Here is a 16923-nt window from a genome sequence, read left to right as displayed (position 1 = left end):
GTTTAGCTCGGTGTCCTGGAGGCGAAGTGTCGGAGTGGTGAGCGATGTGAAGTCTTGAGTTCGGATAGGAGAGTGTCCCGAACTGCCATGAGGCGGGCCAGTTCGGGTCATTGCCTTGTGTGAGGCTCGAGGCCTAAGGGAGAGTTCGGGGTCCTTGTAGGGAGTTCGGGCTCTTAGTAGGAAGTTCGGGCTCCTAGTAGGGAATTCGGACTGTTGGCTCCTCCCTTCGGTGCTCGCGCCTTGGGTGTGCTGTTGTGCCGAGCTGTTCGCCTTTACCACGTGTTGAGTGATTATGAGGTCGGGCCAAATCTTCTTTCATCAATTGCTATTCGTGTATCATAAGGTTGAAGATGATGAACAATCTTTTTCTTTCAATTAATAGTTTTTACAAGAATAGAATGGAGATTAAAAAACACCGCAGATTTCAATGGAAAGCTAACTGAAAGACGTCTATAGAAGGGTCTTTGTCGCAAAAGAAAGTATAAGGGGATTTTTGTCACAGACCCCATAATAAGGGGGGTCTTTGTAATTTACTCTTAAAAAAATGAAAAAAAAAAACAATTGGTTGTAGTTTCGGGGCTAATCTACCAACCCGGATTAGACCCGACCCATTGGCAACCGCAGCACTATTCCCCCAGAAAACGGAATCTCAAGTGACACGTCGACAAAAGCGTAAATTTGGTTTTCTACACTTGAGAGTGTAGCTGTACAGTCTTCATCAAACCCTTGTTCTTGTTCATAATAATATCTTCGACTGCTGCGATTTTTGGTTCAAAACGCTCATCAACATTAGCAAAGGTAATTTCTTTCTTTGTTTTTCTTCATGGAAGCTGGCCAATCAACAATTGCTTATTATTTTAATTGCATTACGCTTGTGTGTGTTGATGAGGAATGGAGATTTGAAGTAATGAAAATGATGGAAAATAGAAGCTGAACTCGTCTTTCATCTATCGATTTTTGTTGACATCTTGTTCGATTTCTTCTTCTCTTTTTGGATGATTTTCATTTACCATAAAAGGTTTCTGCTTGATCTTATTCATTCTTACGCATTTTTCTTCATTTATTTGAAGGTTTTACGGATTTCTGTGCCTACCCAAAAACTTTCCCTCCAAGACTCATCTATCAAATCAGTGGTTTTGTATCTGAACATATATTTGTCACTGGTTCACAACAATAATTTCAGTCCATATCCCCAAAATTAATATAGTCCATTGGTCTTCTATGTTTGACACCCCTTTGAATGCCAACCCGAAGTATGGATTATCCTAAGAGTTTTCATAACCTTATTATGCTAACAAACAGCGTGGAGGGGAATCGTATAGGCATAAGAATGGTATTTCAGCATTTATAGCTCCTCATTTGATTTTATTTGTTTTCTCATCCCCAGATTTTTAAATTTAATTGTACACCTGATGAATATGTTTCATATATTTAGGTTTTGGTTTGACCATTAAGTACAATGATCTCTTTCAAGCACTTTGACTCTGTTTTTAGGCCTAGTTCTTTGTAAGGAAGTTGAAGAAACATGATTACCTACTAAAAAAGCATATAAATGTCTCCATTGCACCTGGTTCTCCGCTGTGTCTATTAGGATAGAAGTAAAATAAAATAGTTTGAGAATGATAAGTTACTTCCCCAAAACTCTGATGTTGGTTATATCAATCAAAAGAGCCTTACGTTGATTAGACAATGAGACGATGAAGAGTTCAAATATCAGAAGTTGCAAAAATGACTGATTAACCAATGCATGAGTTATATTTGTATAAATGCTCTAGTAGGAGGGATGTTGGGGTATTATCCTCCAATGGCTTCTACGGTAAGAGGAGAAGAACGCATGTGTTAACATTTGATAATGACCATTCTGAAGAAAAGGAGCATACTACTCATTAGTATAGATTCTTTTGTTTAAGGAAGAAAGAAAAATTAGATTTGCATCTGAAGCATGATAATTATCTCCTCCATTAGTGATTCTGAGCAAGTCAATACTGTGAAATTACTCTCTTAAGAAGACCACAAGAGAGGAAAATTGAATTTAATGTGACAACAAAGTATCTTCCCCCTCCCTTGGTTTGCTTGCATAGGAAGGGCCATGCATACGAAACACTGGCGGGTTCACTCGTTGTTTGTTCAAACACGAGCAGCTTTTCCTTTAAATTGTATTGCCAACACTTACTTGTTCAAATTCTCACTTTGACACGATGCATATGTTCCTGTCTTTGGCAGATTAGAGTTGGTAGATTGCAATGGAAGCCAAATTCTTTCGCTTTCTTAAAATTGTGGGAGTTGGGTTCAAAGCTAGAGCCGAATCAGAAGGCCGGCTCTTGTATCTGAAGTTGGGTTACAGCCACAAGGTTGAACTCACCGTACCACCAGCTGTTCGTGTCTTCTGCTTTAAACCCAACATAGTATGCTGCACTGGAATAGACAAACAAAGAGTTCACCAGTTTGCTGCTGCCGTTCGCAGCTGTAAATCTCCTGAAGTTTACAAGGGAAAGGGAATAATGTACATTGATGAAGTTATAAAGAAGCAGCAAGGGAAGAAGTCCAAATAACCACAGGGAGAAGGGGAGCGTGATGGTTCTAATGGAGGTCATGCTGCGATCAGGTGGCCTGGTTTCTGTACCTGGGAATGTTTCCCATTTGTATGCTTAAAGGTTAGAAATAATTTGTAAAAATTTGGGAGAGTTTTGATTTTAGAATTTCCTGCTGCAGCAGTAGCACCAGCCTTTGATTTATGTTGGCATAGAGCCCTCGGGCAAAGCCAATTCTGTAATGCCTTTGAACATCCAACGCTGTAAACGTACCCAAGTCAGGATTGGAAGTCTGTAAATTGGCTTGCAGCTTACTTAATCCTAAAGCTGCGATTGGTTTGGAGGAAAAAGTAGGGAAAGGTAAGGAAACCTATACAAGCTTTATAAAGGTTTTCTTACCTTCCCCTTCCTTTCCCTACTTTTTCCTTATTAAATCATGTTGAAGTAGGTAGTGTTATATCTGGTCCGTTCAACAAAAGCTCCTGTACGAGACACTGAACAAAACAGATGATCAACAGTGAGCCAGTGACAATCTGGCTTGCGCTTTGGAAGTTGGCGTGGATCTAGAACCCCAGAAATTGATGCTTGGTTATACAAGCTACAAGGTACCGTTGCTGCTAGTGGGGTTGCCGGTTGCGTTCAACGTAGTTGTTGGATGGTCCTCTATTGAAATGGACCAAATTATTGAAACTCGTTCCCAATTAAAAGAGGCCATGGCGAATAGGATAGAGCGCATACATTTTTTCGGTAAAATATAAAATCCATACTAGAATAGTCATACTCCACCTTGTATCAACTCACATCTACTTTTTCATGAATATGTCCACCTCCACAGTCCAACAACAACAATAACGATGATGATAATGACTTTACATAGCACAATTATCTCAGAGGCCGTATATTTTCTTGTTTCCCCAAAAGAAAGAAACATTTTGGTCCATACTGATACAACTCCCAACTCTTAAAAACTTGGGGCCTTTACTAGGAGAATTGAGACTACAAAATTGCAAGTTTAGATATTACATAGAAACTGAAGTTTTCGCAGCTCTGGAACTTAGCTCGTGAGTTTTGGGGCCTTGAGAAAATAAATACTCCTCACGAATCCTTTGCCCACCTCACCGACATCTTTTAACACATCAATTGGATCTCTTCTTTCCTCCCCTGCTGCTTCTCGTTCCCTTTTCTGCAAAAGCAAACAGTTATCGAAATAACTTGTTAGAATTGTAAGTTGCCAAGCACACGAGAGACAAACACTGCAAATTCTTAAAAGATGTGTATTTTGGTACCCTTGAGAAAGGCTTCTCCCATGTTAGGCCAATGGCATCACCTCCAATAGAGTCATACCAAACCTTAAAAGTGCCAGAGAACTCTTTCTACACATCAAATGGGCAACTGTAAGTATAGAATCTTGACACTCCAGCCCAGTGGGCTCTAGTAATGTGAGGTCATTCAATCGTGGTTACAGATAAAACCAATCCGAAATATTTACCTTTAAATCATCCACAAAGCACCTCATTGGGTCAAAATTTAGCATGAGCTTGTTCTTCAGTTCCTCTAAGTTTCCATGTCTGTCTCCTGGCAATACGTAGGGATGGAAATCTTTACTAGCATTCCCTTTAGCAACATGTTTCCCTACATGACAAGTACACAATGTGGTCAAATAAAAAACAAGTATTGGTGTGTGTGTGTGAGTGAGAGAGAGAGAGAACCTAGTTTTACTTCGGATGGGAAAAGAAGGCGTTGAGGGTAAGGCAGTCTATCCTTGTGAAGGAGGACTATGGCATCATAGTTGTTTAGAGGAGTTCTGAACAGAGACTGCAGAAAAAATATGAATTGACAAAAGAAAGCACTGTGAAAATAATTGAAATCGAAGGACATGAAACAAAATTAAAGTATAAAGCATGGTGGTTCCAGATGTCCAAATCACCTCCCATCTATGAGAATCCATCTGATCCTTTAGGATGATGTTTGTAAGAAAGTCAGCACTGCGTTGAGCATAGGCCACCATCCTTCTAAGTTCCTTAGATATCAACATGTTCCAAATGTTAGTTGGCAATATTGACAAACTCACCCAAACAGACATATGGGTAATATCAACAGCCAGAAACTTGTGAATCAGCAACAAGTTAGACTCACTTTACAGGCTTTGATAATGTAGCAAATATACTAAGCATTAGCCTTGGGATGATATTACTAGCTAATAAATTCACAAATAGGGATTTAAGCTCCCTTATGTTATTGTTACCGGATACTCCCTGGTTAATAATAACTAGAGAGGGGCACATGTGAACTGCATGCAAGAAAGGTGGATAGACCCTTAGACAGCAAATTACATTGAGAGATAATGGGTGGCCCTAGCATATAACCAACTCAACGACTTAATTACAAATTTACAATTACAACATTGCCCTCATTATTTATGTTTTGACCTTTTATAAGGCATAATATATAGGAAAAAATTAGCAAATATATGTTGAGCCTTGCCAAGATTCTAAGGTTACTTAATATAGTAGTATAAATAATAACAACAACAACAACTATTATTATCATCATCATCATCATTTTTGTAAATGTACCACCCTTCATCAAACAAAAGAAATTGCTTTGTGGGGATTTCTTTTTCAGAACTTTCAGGGTTCCCACTTGTATTCCCGAAACTACCAATCATCCACCCAAAAGGTAGCTCATTAATTCCAGGCCTTGATAGCTTTCGGTGCAAATTGCCCTCATATCAGTAGATCCAGAGCCATCCTAATATCTAGGTTCAATGCCAAATAGCATGGTCTAAACATTTTATAACAAAGTATAAATAGACTATTTCTCTTGAAGGAATGTAAAAGAAAGTGTAGGTCTGTATATTGAGGTTTTCCTCAGCATAATGTGCATGCCATCTGGAAAGTACATCATGAGTCGTGCATGCAAACAAAGTAAATGGTCCCTCTAAATCTGGCAAGCAAACAAATAAGTTACAAAGATGGTTTGATAGCCTGAAAGTTGGGCAGTATCGCACAGATCAGTATTGTAGAATAAGCACCAAGCATGATCCATTGACAGGGGAAAGCCATACTGCACACAAAATGTCCCTATTTCCCTTATCCATCTCAATATAAAGAGTTCAAAAGATGATTCTGCTTAGCGAGTCCCAGACAGACCAAATTTGGATGCAATCAAGATGAGCATGCCAAGGGGTAATCAAAAGGTCAGATGAGGCTCTTTTGTTAGCACGGCATATCAGCTAGGCATCAAGGCCCACAAATACCCTTAAGGAAAGAGGATCAGACTTCAACTGTTCCAAAAGGCACTTCCTCAAGCCCCTTTCCTTCCCTCTAGTACCTAGGCCCCCTTCATCTCAACAATGATGCCTAAACAGCCTACAGTCTAGTTTAGGTGACCATGAGCCATTGAGCATCCTGCCATGAACCCTACTGCTTGTGGGAATGAAACAAGATGACCATTCAACAGCTAGATCAACATGGCAGTTTAAGAATAGTTTATTGCTTTCAACATGCTTCTGAATCACATGGGCCATCCCATGGGTGATTTAAAGCATGTATCTTATTAATCACTTGTCTTCATTTGAGGTAGCATAGTAAGAAGTAAGAACTTGAAGGTAGTTTTACGTAAAAGCACATAGTGGTATAAGTAACAAATAAATGACAAGGAAGATTCACTAGATAGCTAACTGGGAGAAAACTCATCATAAAAAAATTTATGGAACAACATCAGGCACGGTACACTACTTACAGAAGTGTTTGGTGAATGTCTGGTCCAGGCTTCAGATGCCTTGTCATATGCTGTAGCTAAAAACATTGCTGGCTCTACAGTTTTAGCATTTTCTTCGTAAGATTTTCTGCTTAACATAAAGTTCTCCTATTCCAGTAAACGTGCAATTAGTGGACTTCAATCCAAAAATAATATAATTAACAGACATCAAGTAGAAAAATATCAATAGTCAAAATAAGTGTCATTTGATCAGACAGAAATTTGTTGTGCATACACTGATCTCTTTGTCATCCTTCAAGGACAAATCATTGTTTATATCGATGACCAAAGGAGAAAATGTCCAGTCATAGTCAGACAGCAACCGCAAGAACCTGCCATCAATTTGATATATCAGATATGAAGCATATTAATAGCATATAATCCAGAATATGAAAATTATAAGAATGACATAGATGCTAAAGGATCAGAGCCAATAATTTCGGTTTTCTCCTTTTTCAGCTTTGGGGGAAGAGGGTTAAAACAAAAACAAGGAAATATTGTATGATGTGGAATTCTAACAAGCATAAAAATTGTTGAGCCACAACCTAAGGGGGTGTTCCATGCTCAGCAATGTGTATGCTTTTGTTTCTAAAAATGAAAACTGACACATCAGGCTACTTGGAAGGTTAAAAGATTGATCTTCCTATGGTCCTCTATCCTTACAAAGACATTTTGTGGCTACTGGTTCACAATCATTTTGTCATCCTCTTTTCATGTGCAAATTACACATCCTTGTTTTTGTGCCTCTCCCTTTCTTATTATAATATTTCCTTGGTCCCTGCCCCCCTCCCCAAAGAAAAAGGAAAAACTCGCCAGTCGCCAGTACATATACAGGAAAAAAGAAAACAAGAAAGAACAAGCAAATGAACCTTAAACCAGTGTTTTAAAAGGTGCACCAAGGCACATAGTCAAGGAACATTCCAAGGCATGTGCCTTGCAATGTACCAAGGCAAAACCCATTTTAAAAGGTGTCTGCCTGATGAGCCTTGCGCCTAAGCCCAGGGAAATATGCCTTTTCAATTGTTTTTTTTTTTTTGCTATTTTTTTGTGGATTCACACCTATATAATGGTTTATCAACTTTTAAATACCATAAGCGTTGTTCTTTCAAATAGGATCTCAAATAGCAAAATAATTATTAAAGAAGCAATAATAAACAACTAATATATGATTCCTAATCCTAAAATAGAATGAATTATGACTAAAATTACAAATCCAATCTCGTTATATATACAGGCCAAAAATTTAGGTCAGGAATGCTACCCCAAACACCTACATAGACGTGTTTGGGACTCTGCCTCAAAGGCCCTTTACAAAAGCAGAGGATCAATCTCCTAGAATTAGGAAGGCAAAGATGTTCAACATCAAACTAGCTACTTGAAGTAATGCAAGTAGGAAGTAGATAAACAGATTGAAAGTTTCACATGATTGAATTGTTTTTTTCTTATCAGCAAAAGAGTTCGCATAATTGAATTGTTGTGTCTGAAGCACTTTGGTACAGAACATATATGTTTGTCCACTTTGAATATGTTTTATATGTACGTTAGTTTGAGCCAACAGGCTTTTTAACACATTTAATTTCTTTTAAAATTTAAGTTTGCATTTTTATATATTGCTGTTTATCTTTTTTTTTTTATTTTTTTTTAAATTGCCACTTCACTTCAAAAAGGCATGTGCCTCATTGTGTACCTTGCACCTTGGTAACTAAAAGGCCCTTTTACTCTATTTTTAATAATCAACAGAATGCATTGCATTCTTTATAGAAGAAACCCTCTAGCACAAATGGACAACAGGTACAGAACAACAGCAAAAAAGCTGACCAGTATCACTGGCATATTTACATTAATCAACGGTTACAATTGATCCCAGGGACTGGACATCTCCAATCTAAAGATTCCCTTGCAGTTCTTGACCTAGCTAGCCTTATCAGCCATCCCATTTACACTCCTTGGGTCCATCTCAACAAGCAGTTCAGACTTCTTCTCAAGGATGTGGCTTCCCTAATTAAGGTTCCATGATCCTCAATCTAAAGGTCTCTTTGCTTTTCTTGCATTTTGTGTTTTAAAACACTGCCTTGAACCTTAGTTTGAGCCAATTGCTGAAGTTCAACCCTTAAAACCCTAGTCTAAAATTTATCCTCAAGAACCCTAATTTATGACAACAAAAAACCATTTTCATTACTTTATGGTTCCCAAGTTCTGTATCATTTGTTCCAAACCATCATTAGACCACAATCTTCCAATTTTATTCAATTTCCTAACCTCTTCTTCATTTTTGTCATACCATGACAAGCTATCCTCCCTGCCCATCCAAATACATAGGAAATGCAAACAGATGGAGTCCATCCTTGGCGCTTCTAACCTAGTAGATATAGTTTCCCAAAAGCAGGCCCTCATAACTAAAAGATCTGCTTGACTTGCAATCTTTTCAACAATAAAAATAAGGTGAAAACCCTAAAGATCAATCTGAAAACCAAGGGGATTCATATAATGAGTAGCAACCCCTTCATTTTGAGAATGGCCTTCCAGTCTCTTCTTCTAGTGCAAGTAGCAAAAAATTGAGCAGAACTGAAAAAATGGATTGTGCAAGACCATTAGAGTTCTGGTGACGCAAAAAAATCCAGTTGAAACAACAGACATTTTCAAGTTCTGTACATGAAAGCTATGACTCCACTAACTTCTGCTAAAAGTGAGTAGAATCTAGAGTTCTGGTGACACAGAAAAGATTTTGATCATCTGAGGGCGTGTTTGCCAATATGTATGACTGTTTTCAAAACAAAAACAATTACCACATCAGTACAAACAATTCTTCTTCTTTTTTCAAAAAACAAAGTGACCTATATTGGCAAACACCCTCTTTTTTTTATCAATATATTGGCAAACACCCTCTAAATAACAAATTAAGACTTGAATATGCAGACAGAAGTTCGATGATCAATTCTGCTACTTTGGCAAGGACACGCCATAAGAAGAAAAAGGAACTTGATTAGCAACAAAATTTAAGAGAACAGTGACTACAGGGCCATACAAATCCCATTTCAAAAGGCTCCCTAGGTACTAGAACCTCATAAATTTGCATGTTATGCTTATAACCCCAAGATTTTAATCAGGTCCACCTCCTTATTCACCACCTATTCCAAGTCTTCCCTTCTCTGAACAATGTAAGTTTTGTCAATTTCCACCTCCCTCTCCAGAAGCAAACAATCTGAACCCAAATCATCCCTTTCTTTAACACCTTCAAAAGGTTTTGAAAGTGTCCTTTACCCCAAGAACCTGACCCGTGTTATCCCCAATTGCCTCCCTAGCTTCAGAGACTACTTCCCCTACTTCTTGTTCAGAAGTAAGACCAAGGCTGTTGACTTGATGGTCAGGAACATTTTCAGACTCCTTCAAACAAAAGTCTTGAAACTGGATAGAACAAAGATCATCGAGCACCCCCTATTTACCTTTAAATATATCATTCTTTCTCTTCTACACTCTTTTAAATTTATTGCCATTATTGGATGGGCCAGCACCACAAACGCCACCCAACAGCCAGGAAAAGACCTTCGACACATACCCAATCTCTTCACAAAATCTTTTCTGAACTCTTCATCTTTTTGGGTTTACCGAAATCTTAATATTACTTTTATCTCTTGTTGAACACAAATCCTTTCTATTCTCTTCCCTTCTCATACCCAAATCTTTGCCCAATCTCCCTGCAACAACTTCTACAAATCTACCCGAACCAACCTCCCCCAAGTCTCTGGCAACAAAATTTAGTTGTAATCTAAACACCATGTCAGTCCCATCACCCACTCTTGCTTCGGCCTCCAAAAAATCAGTTGAACGAGAGCCAGAAAAACCACACCTCACCAGAAAACTTAACTCTCCTCCATTTCAACCCTCTGCCAAACCATCATCTTTTTGACACAAACCACCTTCTCCTTCAGTGCCTGAATTAACATATCCTGCTGCTGGACTGCCAGACTTCACCTGCTTCATAGCCACTACCAACCCCTACTCAATAGTCTCCTTCCTTGACTTAACAAGAAGATCAATACATACCTCTCCCACAAACAAACCGGTTCTCTTGTTCCCACATGCTAAATCAGCCTCCACAAAGATTAAGGTAGTCATCAACTTATCCTCAGTCCTCTTCTCCTTCCAAGAAACATCTTCCTCGTAAGAAGAATTACCTTTGATGGCGCTAGACAACCCTTGCCCCTCTAAAATTGTCTGAGAACCCCTTGAATCAACTTCCCAGGCCCTGCAGATCCAGCAACCATCAGGTCCACCACATGGACGCCTGAATTCCAGGAAGCAACACCAGTTTTCATAAGATCCTTACCAGCATCCATGCACAAACTTTGCCCAGGAAAATCCTTCTTAGCTGAGGCTACAAAACCACAAATCTTATCCTTACCCAGTCTACCATCGAGCAACAGAGCCCCAGCAAAACTAAGGGCTAAGGGGTTCTTAGGGAGACTCACAATGACCCAATAAGTCTGGCCCACTTACCAACCCAGCGCAAGCCTGGTTAGGCCCAACAGCATTAGAGTTTCTTGACCCAAATCTTTCACTATTACTAATGAAATATTGAGTTTACTTTTGACTATCTGCATTAGGTATGCAAGAATTAGTTTATATTACATTATTTAAAAGTAACAGATCAAGAGAACTTCATTGGTCGAAAGTTGGAAATAAAGATTTGTGACAGTACAAAGATAGCAAAGCCTATCCCTCAGTTCATATTACACATTTAGAAGTACATTTTTATGCTAAATTCATCACCTATTGTATAGGACTAGGACAAACAACAACTATAAACAAATCAAGAAGCAGAATCAGATTTTATATTCATCACATCTAGGTAAAACCAAACCAGGATTACATATCCCTTGAGAAAATCAAGAAGCCGACCTTAAAAATCCAGTTATCCGTGAACAAGGAGCTTGAAATGGCAAAGGCTTCAAAAAAAGATATGCAACCAATAATTCGATTGCCTCCGCTGCCAGGTATGCTGAAAACAGATGTGAAGTAACCCATCGTTTTGCAAGTCTTCATAGAAACAGAAAAAAAAAAAAGTTAGTAACAGTTTTCAAACTTAAAAAACATTTTAGGACAAGCTGTACCCTTACCGCACAACCGGACCATATGTAGGGTAACAACCCTGTAAACCATTAATCATGCTCGAGTGCTGACTGCGGATAAGAAGTTCCTTGTCTATAGAAGAAACTCGCTTTACTTGATCATTTCCAACTACAGTTACAAACAGAAGAACAAATAGAACAATATGAGCATAATGACCGAGTGTCATGTATTCACTGTGAGCATATACTGACATAAGATGAAGGATCTAACTACCAAAAATAAGAAATTCTTCCTTTGTATAAGGCCCTACAGGTACTCACCTTGCTTTTTCAACAAGCTCAGACCTCTCTCATGCAAGATTCTAAGACGAAATGCATATCCAGACATAAGTACATCCACCTCATCCTCAGAAGCAACACATTTCATGCCCCATCTGTTCTGGAGACTGTCATGAATCATCCAATTGACCACCCAACAATTTAGATGTCTTTTTCGGATGACAACCTTAAGCAGAAAATCAGTTCATCAGTCTAAATAGAAAAGAGATGCCCTACCTTTCTCCAATTTTTAGAAGGAAAGCAGTTTTAGTCTTCTCAATTGCAACATCATCCATTGGCCAGTTTCCTGAACCCTCCAACTAGACAACAGCAAAAACAGCCTTCAGTCATGGCATTACTGTGGAAATGTGCATTGAGAATATGCTGAATGTCTAATCTCATACCTGAATCATTACTTCTACTGGTTGAATACAAACTGAAGTGAGCTTTTCTAATCTTTGGCTAACAATCTTTTCATTAGCCAAGGGATGAGGTTCAGGAGGGAAGACAGATGTGAACCTGAAAGCTGTGATAAATTAACAAGAAGCAGAATTTTATCAAGGCATCATAAATATAACTTGCTACAAAGAAATTTTCACGCACAACCAGACAGTTTACAACTGATGACTTTGGACAAAACCAACCACTCCAAGTTTAATCAACAATTATGAGAAAGAAAACCTCATTTAATCTAGATTAGAAATGAACACTGAAATCCTCTGAACTTTCATCAAAGAATCATACTTCCAAATTATATTTAACTAAGATACACAGTAGGTCTAGGTGCTAGTACAATAAAACTTAAAGTCAGTTATTAATTAACACCGAGTGTCCCAACCCCCAAAAATTACAATTGAGCCCAAAACATAGACCGTCTTTGTAACCCTTTTTTAGCTAAACTATCCACCAAACTGTTGGCCAATCTTCAAAACCAATTAACTTGAATCAACATATCCCTGGAGAGCCTTTTGAACCTCCTAAGATCATTTCCTTAGGTGCCATGAAACCCCTTCCCCTTTCTTTAACCAGTCCAACTGTTTTGGAATCACCTTCAATAACTAGCCTTTCAAAACCCAATTCCTTGGCTTTCTCAAGCCCAAAAACAGCTGCTAAGAATTTTTTTGATGCCACCTCACTTTACCCAGATGGACCAGAGAAGAAAGCACATACAGTACCTTCCTCATCTCTGATAACTCCCCCAATTTCAGCGAGGAGTGGATTGTCCACACTACTCCCATTGCAATTCAGTTTCAACCAGTCACATGGCAGGGAAGACCAGATCTTAAAGTCTGAAGAAATCATCAATCTTAAAGTCTGAGAACAAATTCAAGGTCTTAACCCAATGTGCCACTCTTAGGGTTATAACCTCAATCAGTGCTTCCTTATTCCTCTCCTTTCCCCCAAACATTCTAGAGTTTCATTCCTCCCTGACTGTCCAAATAACTGCTGCCCTTCAGTCTACCTCTTTTAGTAGAACACATAAAAACAGGGGAGAGCCACATGCAACCAAAAAGTGAAGCAAACCAGTCCCAGATAAAGCCAACAAAAGAACAAAAGATTAGAAGATGAACTGCAGTCTCACCATTAAGTTTGCACAAGCTGCACCAGTTGGGGGACATGCACTAGTTTGGCCTCTTCCTTTGAAGCGTATCACAAGTATTAATGCAACTATGAAACAATTCCCAGCAGAAAGCATTGAATCTAGGAGGAATGGGAGAACACTATATTTCCTTAATAGGGAAAGAAGTGGAAAGGGGAGGCGAGGAAGCTACAAGGGAGTTACAAAAGGATTTAGAAGTGAGTCCCATGTTCCAGTTTAGGTCAAAAGGAGAGGAAGAGAATGGTAAAGAACAGGATGGAATGGCAGAACAGGTTATTTCAAATAAGAGCCTTAGGTTATTCCAAATAAGTTCATTTCTGACAGTCTTTTCTGGTTTTCCCACTCATCCATCTCAACATTTACATTTCTACCACACTTTTTTTTTTACATGTTTCTTGACTAAGTAGGAATTACCCATTATATAAGATTCCAAATGCACCCCCAGCATTTTGCCCATCCTGCTAATATTCCTTTCTAGCTTGAGTCAACTATCCCAACCTAAATTACTAAAACTAGGGCCACACTTAGGTCTAACTTAGAAACTAAGCACCCTCAATTAAATCCTTGTAAAAATCCAGATTTATTAAAACTTTAAAAAGTAGTGACTATAAAAAAATTACTATCGATAGGTATAGCAAAACATACCCATTAAATAAACTAAACAGTCTGAACAATAAAATTAACTAAAGATTTCCAGATCCAACCAAACACCTAATTAAAGAAAACCCCTAAATTTTGAGAGATTGAGTTCCTATCTTGTGTGTGTGTGTTAACAAATCAGTTCTAGTTAAGAAACAAGGTTTAAGTATGAATGTCATTGATGCTTTTATTTTTTATCAATAACTGCTGTGAACTTTATTAAAGAGAGAATTAAGAAGTTAATCAAGGGTACAAGAACAGAAGACAATCAATCTCTCTTATCTCTTCCAACTTTCTTTCTTTCTTTCTTTTAGTTACAATTGTGCCCAATACTTGTATTCTTTATTTTCTAGGAGTATAATAATAAAATAGACATTATTTTGAAAAGTAAGGTATTGTAATACTAATATACACAAAATATGCTACAACTATAGGCCATTTACACCTCTGTGTATAGGACTATACATCTTGTTAGCAAGGAATTAACAAGAGAATAGCAAATCCCTGTCAAAAAATCTTTCCTTTAATTCTGTTCAATACTTCAATTGAACTTGACTAGTTTAGGAGTTCTCGAATACTCAGCAGTTCCTTTCCTCCCAAATACACCAAGAAGCAGCCATCGGTAGCATCCTCCATACAATTTTTCCTTTACCACTAACACCATTGACTACCATCTCTGTAAAAAGGCTCGAATGGATTGAGAAAGCAGCCAACCCATCCAAAAGAATTCAGGAAGAGATGGTTGGCAGCTTCCAACTCTTCAAAACAAAAGACACACCCTTCCCATCCAGAGTCATTCCCCATGTAATAATTTGTCCCAGGTTAAACAATTTTCCTGTGCTGAGGTCCAAGCAAAAAACTTGATCTTGGAGGGAGTCCCACCATGCCATATTCTGTTAGCTGGGAGCTCATCATGCACTTCTTGGCATAAGCTTCTGTAAAATGATTTCAAAGTAAAAATACCATTATTCTCCCAGGACACCTACATGAGTCAATGGTGACCACTAGTGGCAGGTAACTCTGCAAAGCTTGAAATAATTCCAGCAATTGGTCAAACTCCCAATTATTCAGATTCCGCCTAAAGGTTGGGTTCCAGCAGATAAGACCACTGGTCAAAGAATAGCAAACATTCACCAAAGCCTCCCTGTTTTGAGCCACCAGAAATAGTGCTGGAAATTGGTCCTCTAGAGCCTGCTGCCCACACCATGTGTGATGTGTCTACCCAGAATCTAATCCTATTCCCATCACCTAATTTGAATCTAACTCCCCTTGAGAATTCAGGATGAACCTTCTCAATACCTTTCCAAATGGAAGCTCCATAAATATGTACACCTTGACCAGCCTCCCAATCTAGCTCTCTAGCACCAAATTTTGCTTTAATTATTTTTTTCCACTAACAGGCAGGCTGATAGGCTCCTCACAGAATCTCCAGCACCATTTCCCAAGTAAAGAAACATTAAACCTCCTAAGATCCCTGAAATCTAACTCCCTTTCATTGGTTTGCAACACCTGTCCCAATCTACAAGGTGGAGTTTAAACTCTTCACGCAGTCCACAAGAAATCTCTCATTTTTCTCTCCAAACTCTTTGCCACACTTGATGGGATAGGGAAAAAAGAGAGGTAATAGGTAGAGAATGCTGCCAACACACAATAAAATAGAAATTATTAAACCAAGATATTCGTTTTTGCGAGTTTATATACTAGTTCTTTTATTATTTTCTAATTTGCTAGGGTTCAATCAACACACATGTTGGTGTATGTTGACTTGAACCATCAAAGACTTCAAAGCCTGAACTAATAAGCAAGGAAGAACTTCAAATTTTGTCAAATCAAAGCATTCTTTATCTTCATCATCATCTTCTTTTTCTGCTTCCACGAAAGTTTCTTTTCCTAGGACAAACACAGGGGTTCAGCCCCTATGTTATATTCATTTGTTTCTTTCTACTTTGTCTTCTCATGAATATGTGATTTTCCATGTTTTAATATGAAGATTATAGACAATTATTAATGAAAGACGGTTACTAGTTGCTATGAAACCTAGGGAATACCCTAGGGTTCACTGTCTTTATTCAAAAAAAGTCCATCACCTAGGCGACAATGCTCTCCCCTGTAACTTAGCCTCACCTTGGTGCCTTGAAAACTATGATGCTGTTCTTGATGTTTTAGTAAGTTCCATTCCACTTGTTCAAAGGAAAACAGAACAAAACAGATAAGACTAATTATGAGGGTAGTCCAATACCCTTCATTTGAGAAATATCTGAGATAAAAACAGAAATACTAGTGTTTAATTAGTTCATTTCTTACAAAGAAATTATTTAAAAAATGACAATAGTCAAGTTTGTTACTTTGTTCAGAAAGAGCTCATTATGTGAACCACTGAATGTTTCAAAAGGTCCAGCGATTAACTGGACAGTTTGTTGCTGACTTCCCAATAGCTTTTTTTAATACAAAGCAGTCAGTTTGGTTTTCAGACAAGCAGATGAAGTAGTTGCCCAAAGGATATGACAGGCTGGTAAGATTTTGTTTTCAAAATATTGATTATACTATAAAATGCAACTAGAACAAACAAACATTAAACTCATAAACAAGATACAGGCAAAAATTGTATACTAGGTAGCATTTTTTCATGCAATAATTAATGCCTCTACCAGCTCAGAGAAGAACCTGGATCTAAAGGCTGCACACTAGATACCCTCAAAGGAATGTCTTCCAAATTACGCAGGCGCTTTGCTAGGACTTCAAATGCCGTAAGCAAATCTCCAGAAAATGAAATAGGATCTGAAGATAATCCAAATATATCATACTCATCAACTGAACACATTTTCTAGAGAGGAAAAGGAAAAAACGAAGTTGCTAGGAACAATTAGCAATTAGTTACTCTTAAAGTTCTGTATGCTAAACAACTGTAGCATTCAAGTTTGATATAAATACTGAACAAAAATTTCATAGGCCAGCATCATTAAGTAAAATTTCTTGGGTCCAATACTTCAATTACCAGTCCCAT

General features: G+C 38.1%; 1 protein-coding gene and 1 pseudogene across 9 annotated transcripts in view; one reads left to right on the top strand and one right to left on the bottom strand.

Annotated features, from left to right (window-relative positions):
- Window positions 1–646: 646 nt before the first annotated feature.
- LOC109114578 (large ribosomal subunit protein uL6m pseudogene) lies at window positions 647–2723 on the top strand (annotated as a pseudogene). The gene is made up of 2 exons (XR_016075967.1): window positions 647–798; window positions 2224–2723. The product of XR_016075967.1 is annotated as a large ribosomal subunit protein uL6m pseudogene (transcript).
- A 595-nt stretch (window positions 2724–3318) lies between these two features.
- Window positions 3319–16923, bottom strand: part of LOC104595675 (nucleolar protein) — a 28548-nt gene continuing 14943 nt past the window's right edge. For 4 of the 8 annotated variants that reach the window (XM_088888737.1, XM_010256513.3, XM_010256515.3 and 1 more), the window contains exons 14-26: window positions 16568–16697; window positions 12085–12199; window positions 11918–12000; window positions 11684–11808; window positions 11411–11531; window positions 11193–11330; window positions 6529–6625; window positions 6276–6401; window positions 4459–4551; window positions 4241–4346; window positions 4021–4163; window positions 3818–3904; window positions 3319–3714 (exon numbers count right to left, since the gene is read on the bottom strand). In XM_088888737.1, coding sequence (XP_088744863.1) covers window positions 3586–3714; window positions 3818–3904; window positions 4021–4163; window positions 4241–4346; window positions 4459–4551; window positions 6276–6401; window positions 6529–6625; window positions 11193–11330; window positions 11411–11531; window positions 11684–11808; window positions 11918–12000; window positions 12085–12199; window positions 16568–16697 — 1493 coding nt within the window. In that variant the 3' untranslated portion in view covers window positions 3319–3585. Of the gene's footprint in view, window positions 3715–3817; window positions 3905–4020; window positions 4164–4240; window positions 4347–4458; window positions 4552–6275; window positions 6402–6528; window positions 6626–11192; window positions 11331–11410; window positions 11532–11683; window positions 11809–11917; window positions 12001–12084; window positions 12207–16567; window positions 16698–16923 lie in introns of those variants that run through there. The other 4 variants (XM_010256514.3, XM_010256516.3, XM_088888738.1 and 1 more) reach the window with 2 other exon arrangements.

The sequence above is a fragment of the Nelumbo nucifera genome, chromosome 5 (assembly GCF_055504915.1).
Source record: "Nelumbo nucifera cultivar China Antique chromosome 5, China Antique-T2T, whole genome shotgun sequence".
NCBI classification, from domain to species: Eukaryota; Viridiplantae; Streptophyta; class Magnoliopsida; order Proteales; family Nelumbonaceae; genus Nelumbo; species Nelumbo nucifera.
Note: the sequence above shows the minus strand (reverse complement) of the source record. Positions and strands in the feature narration are given on the sequence as shown.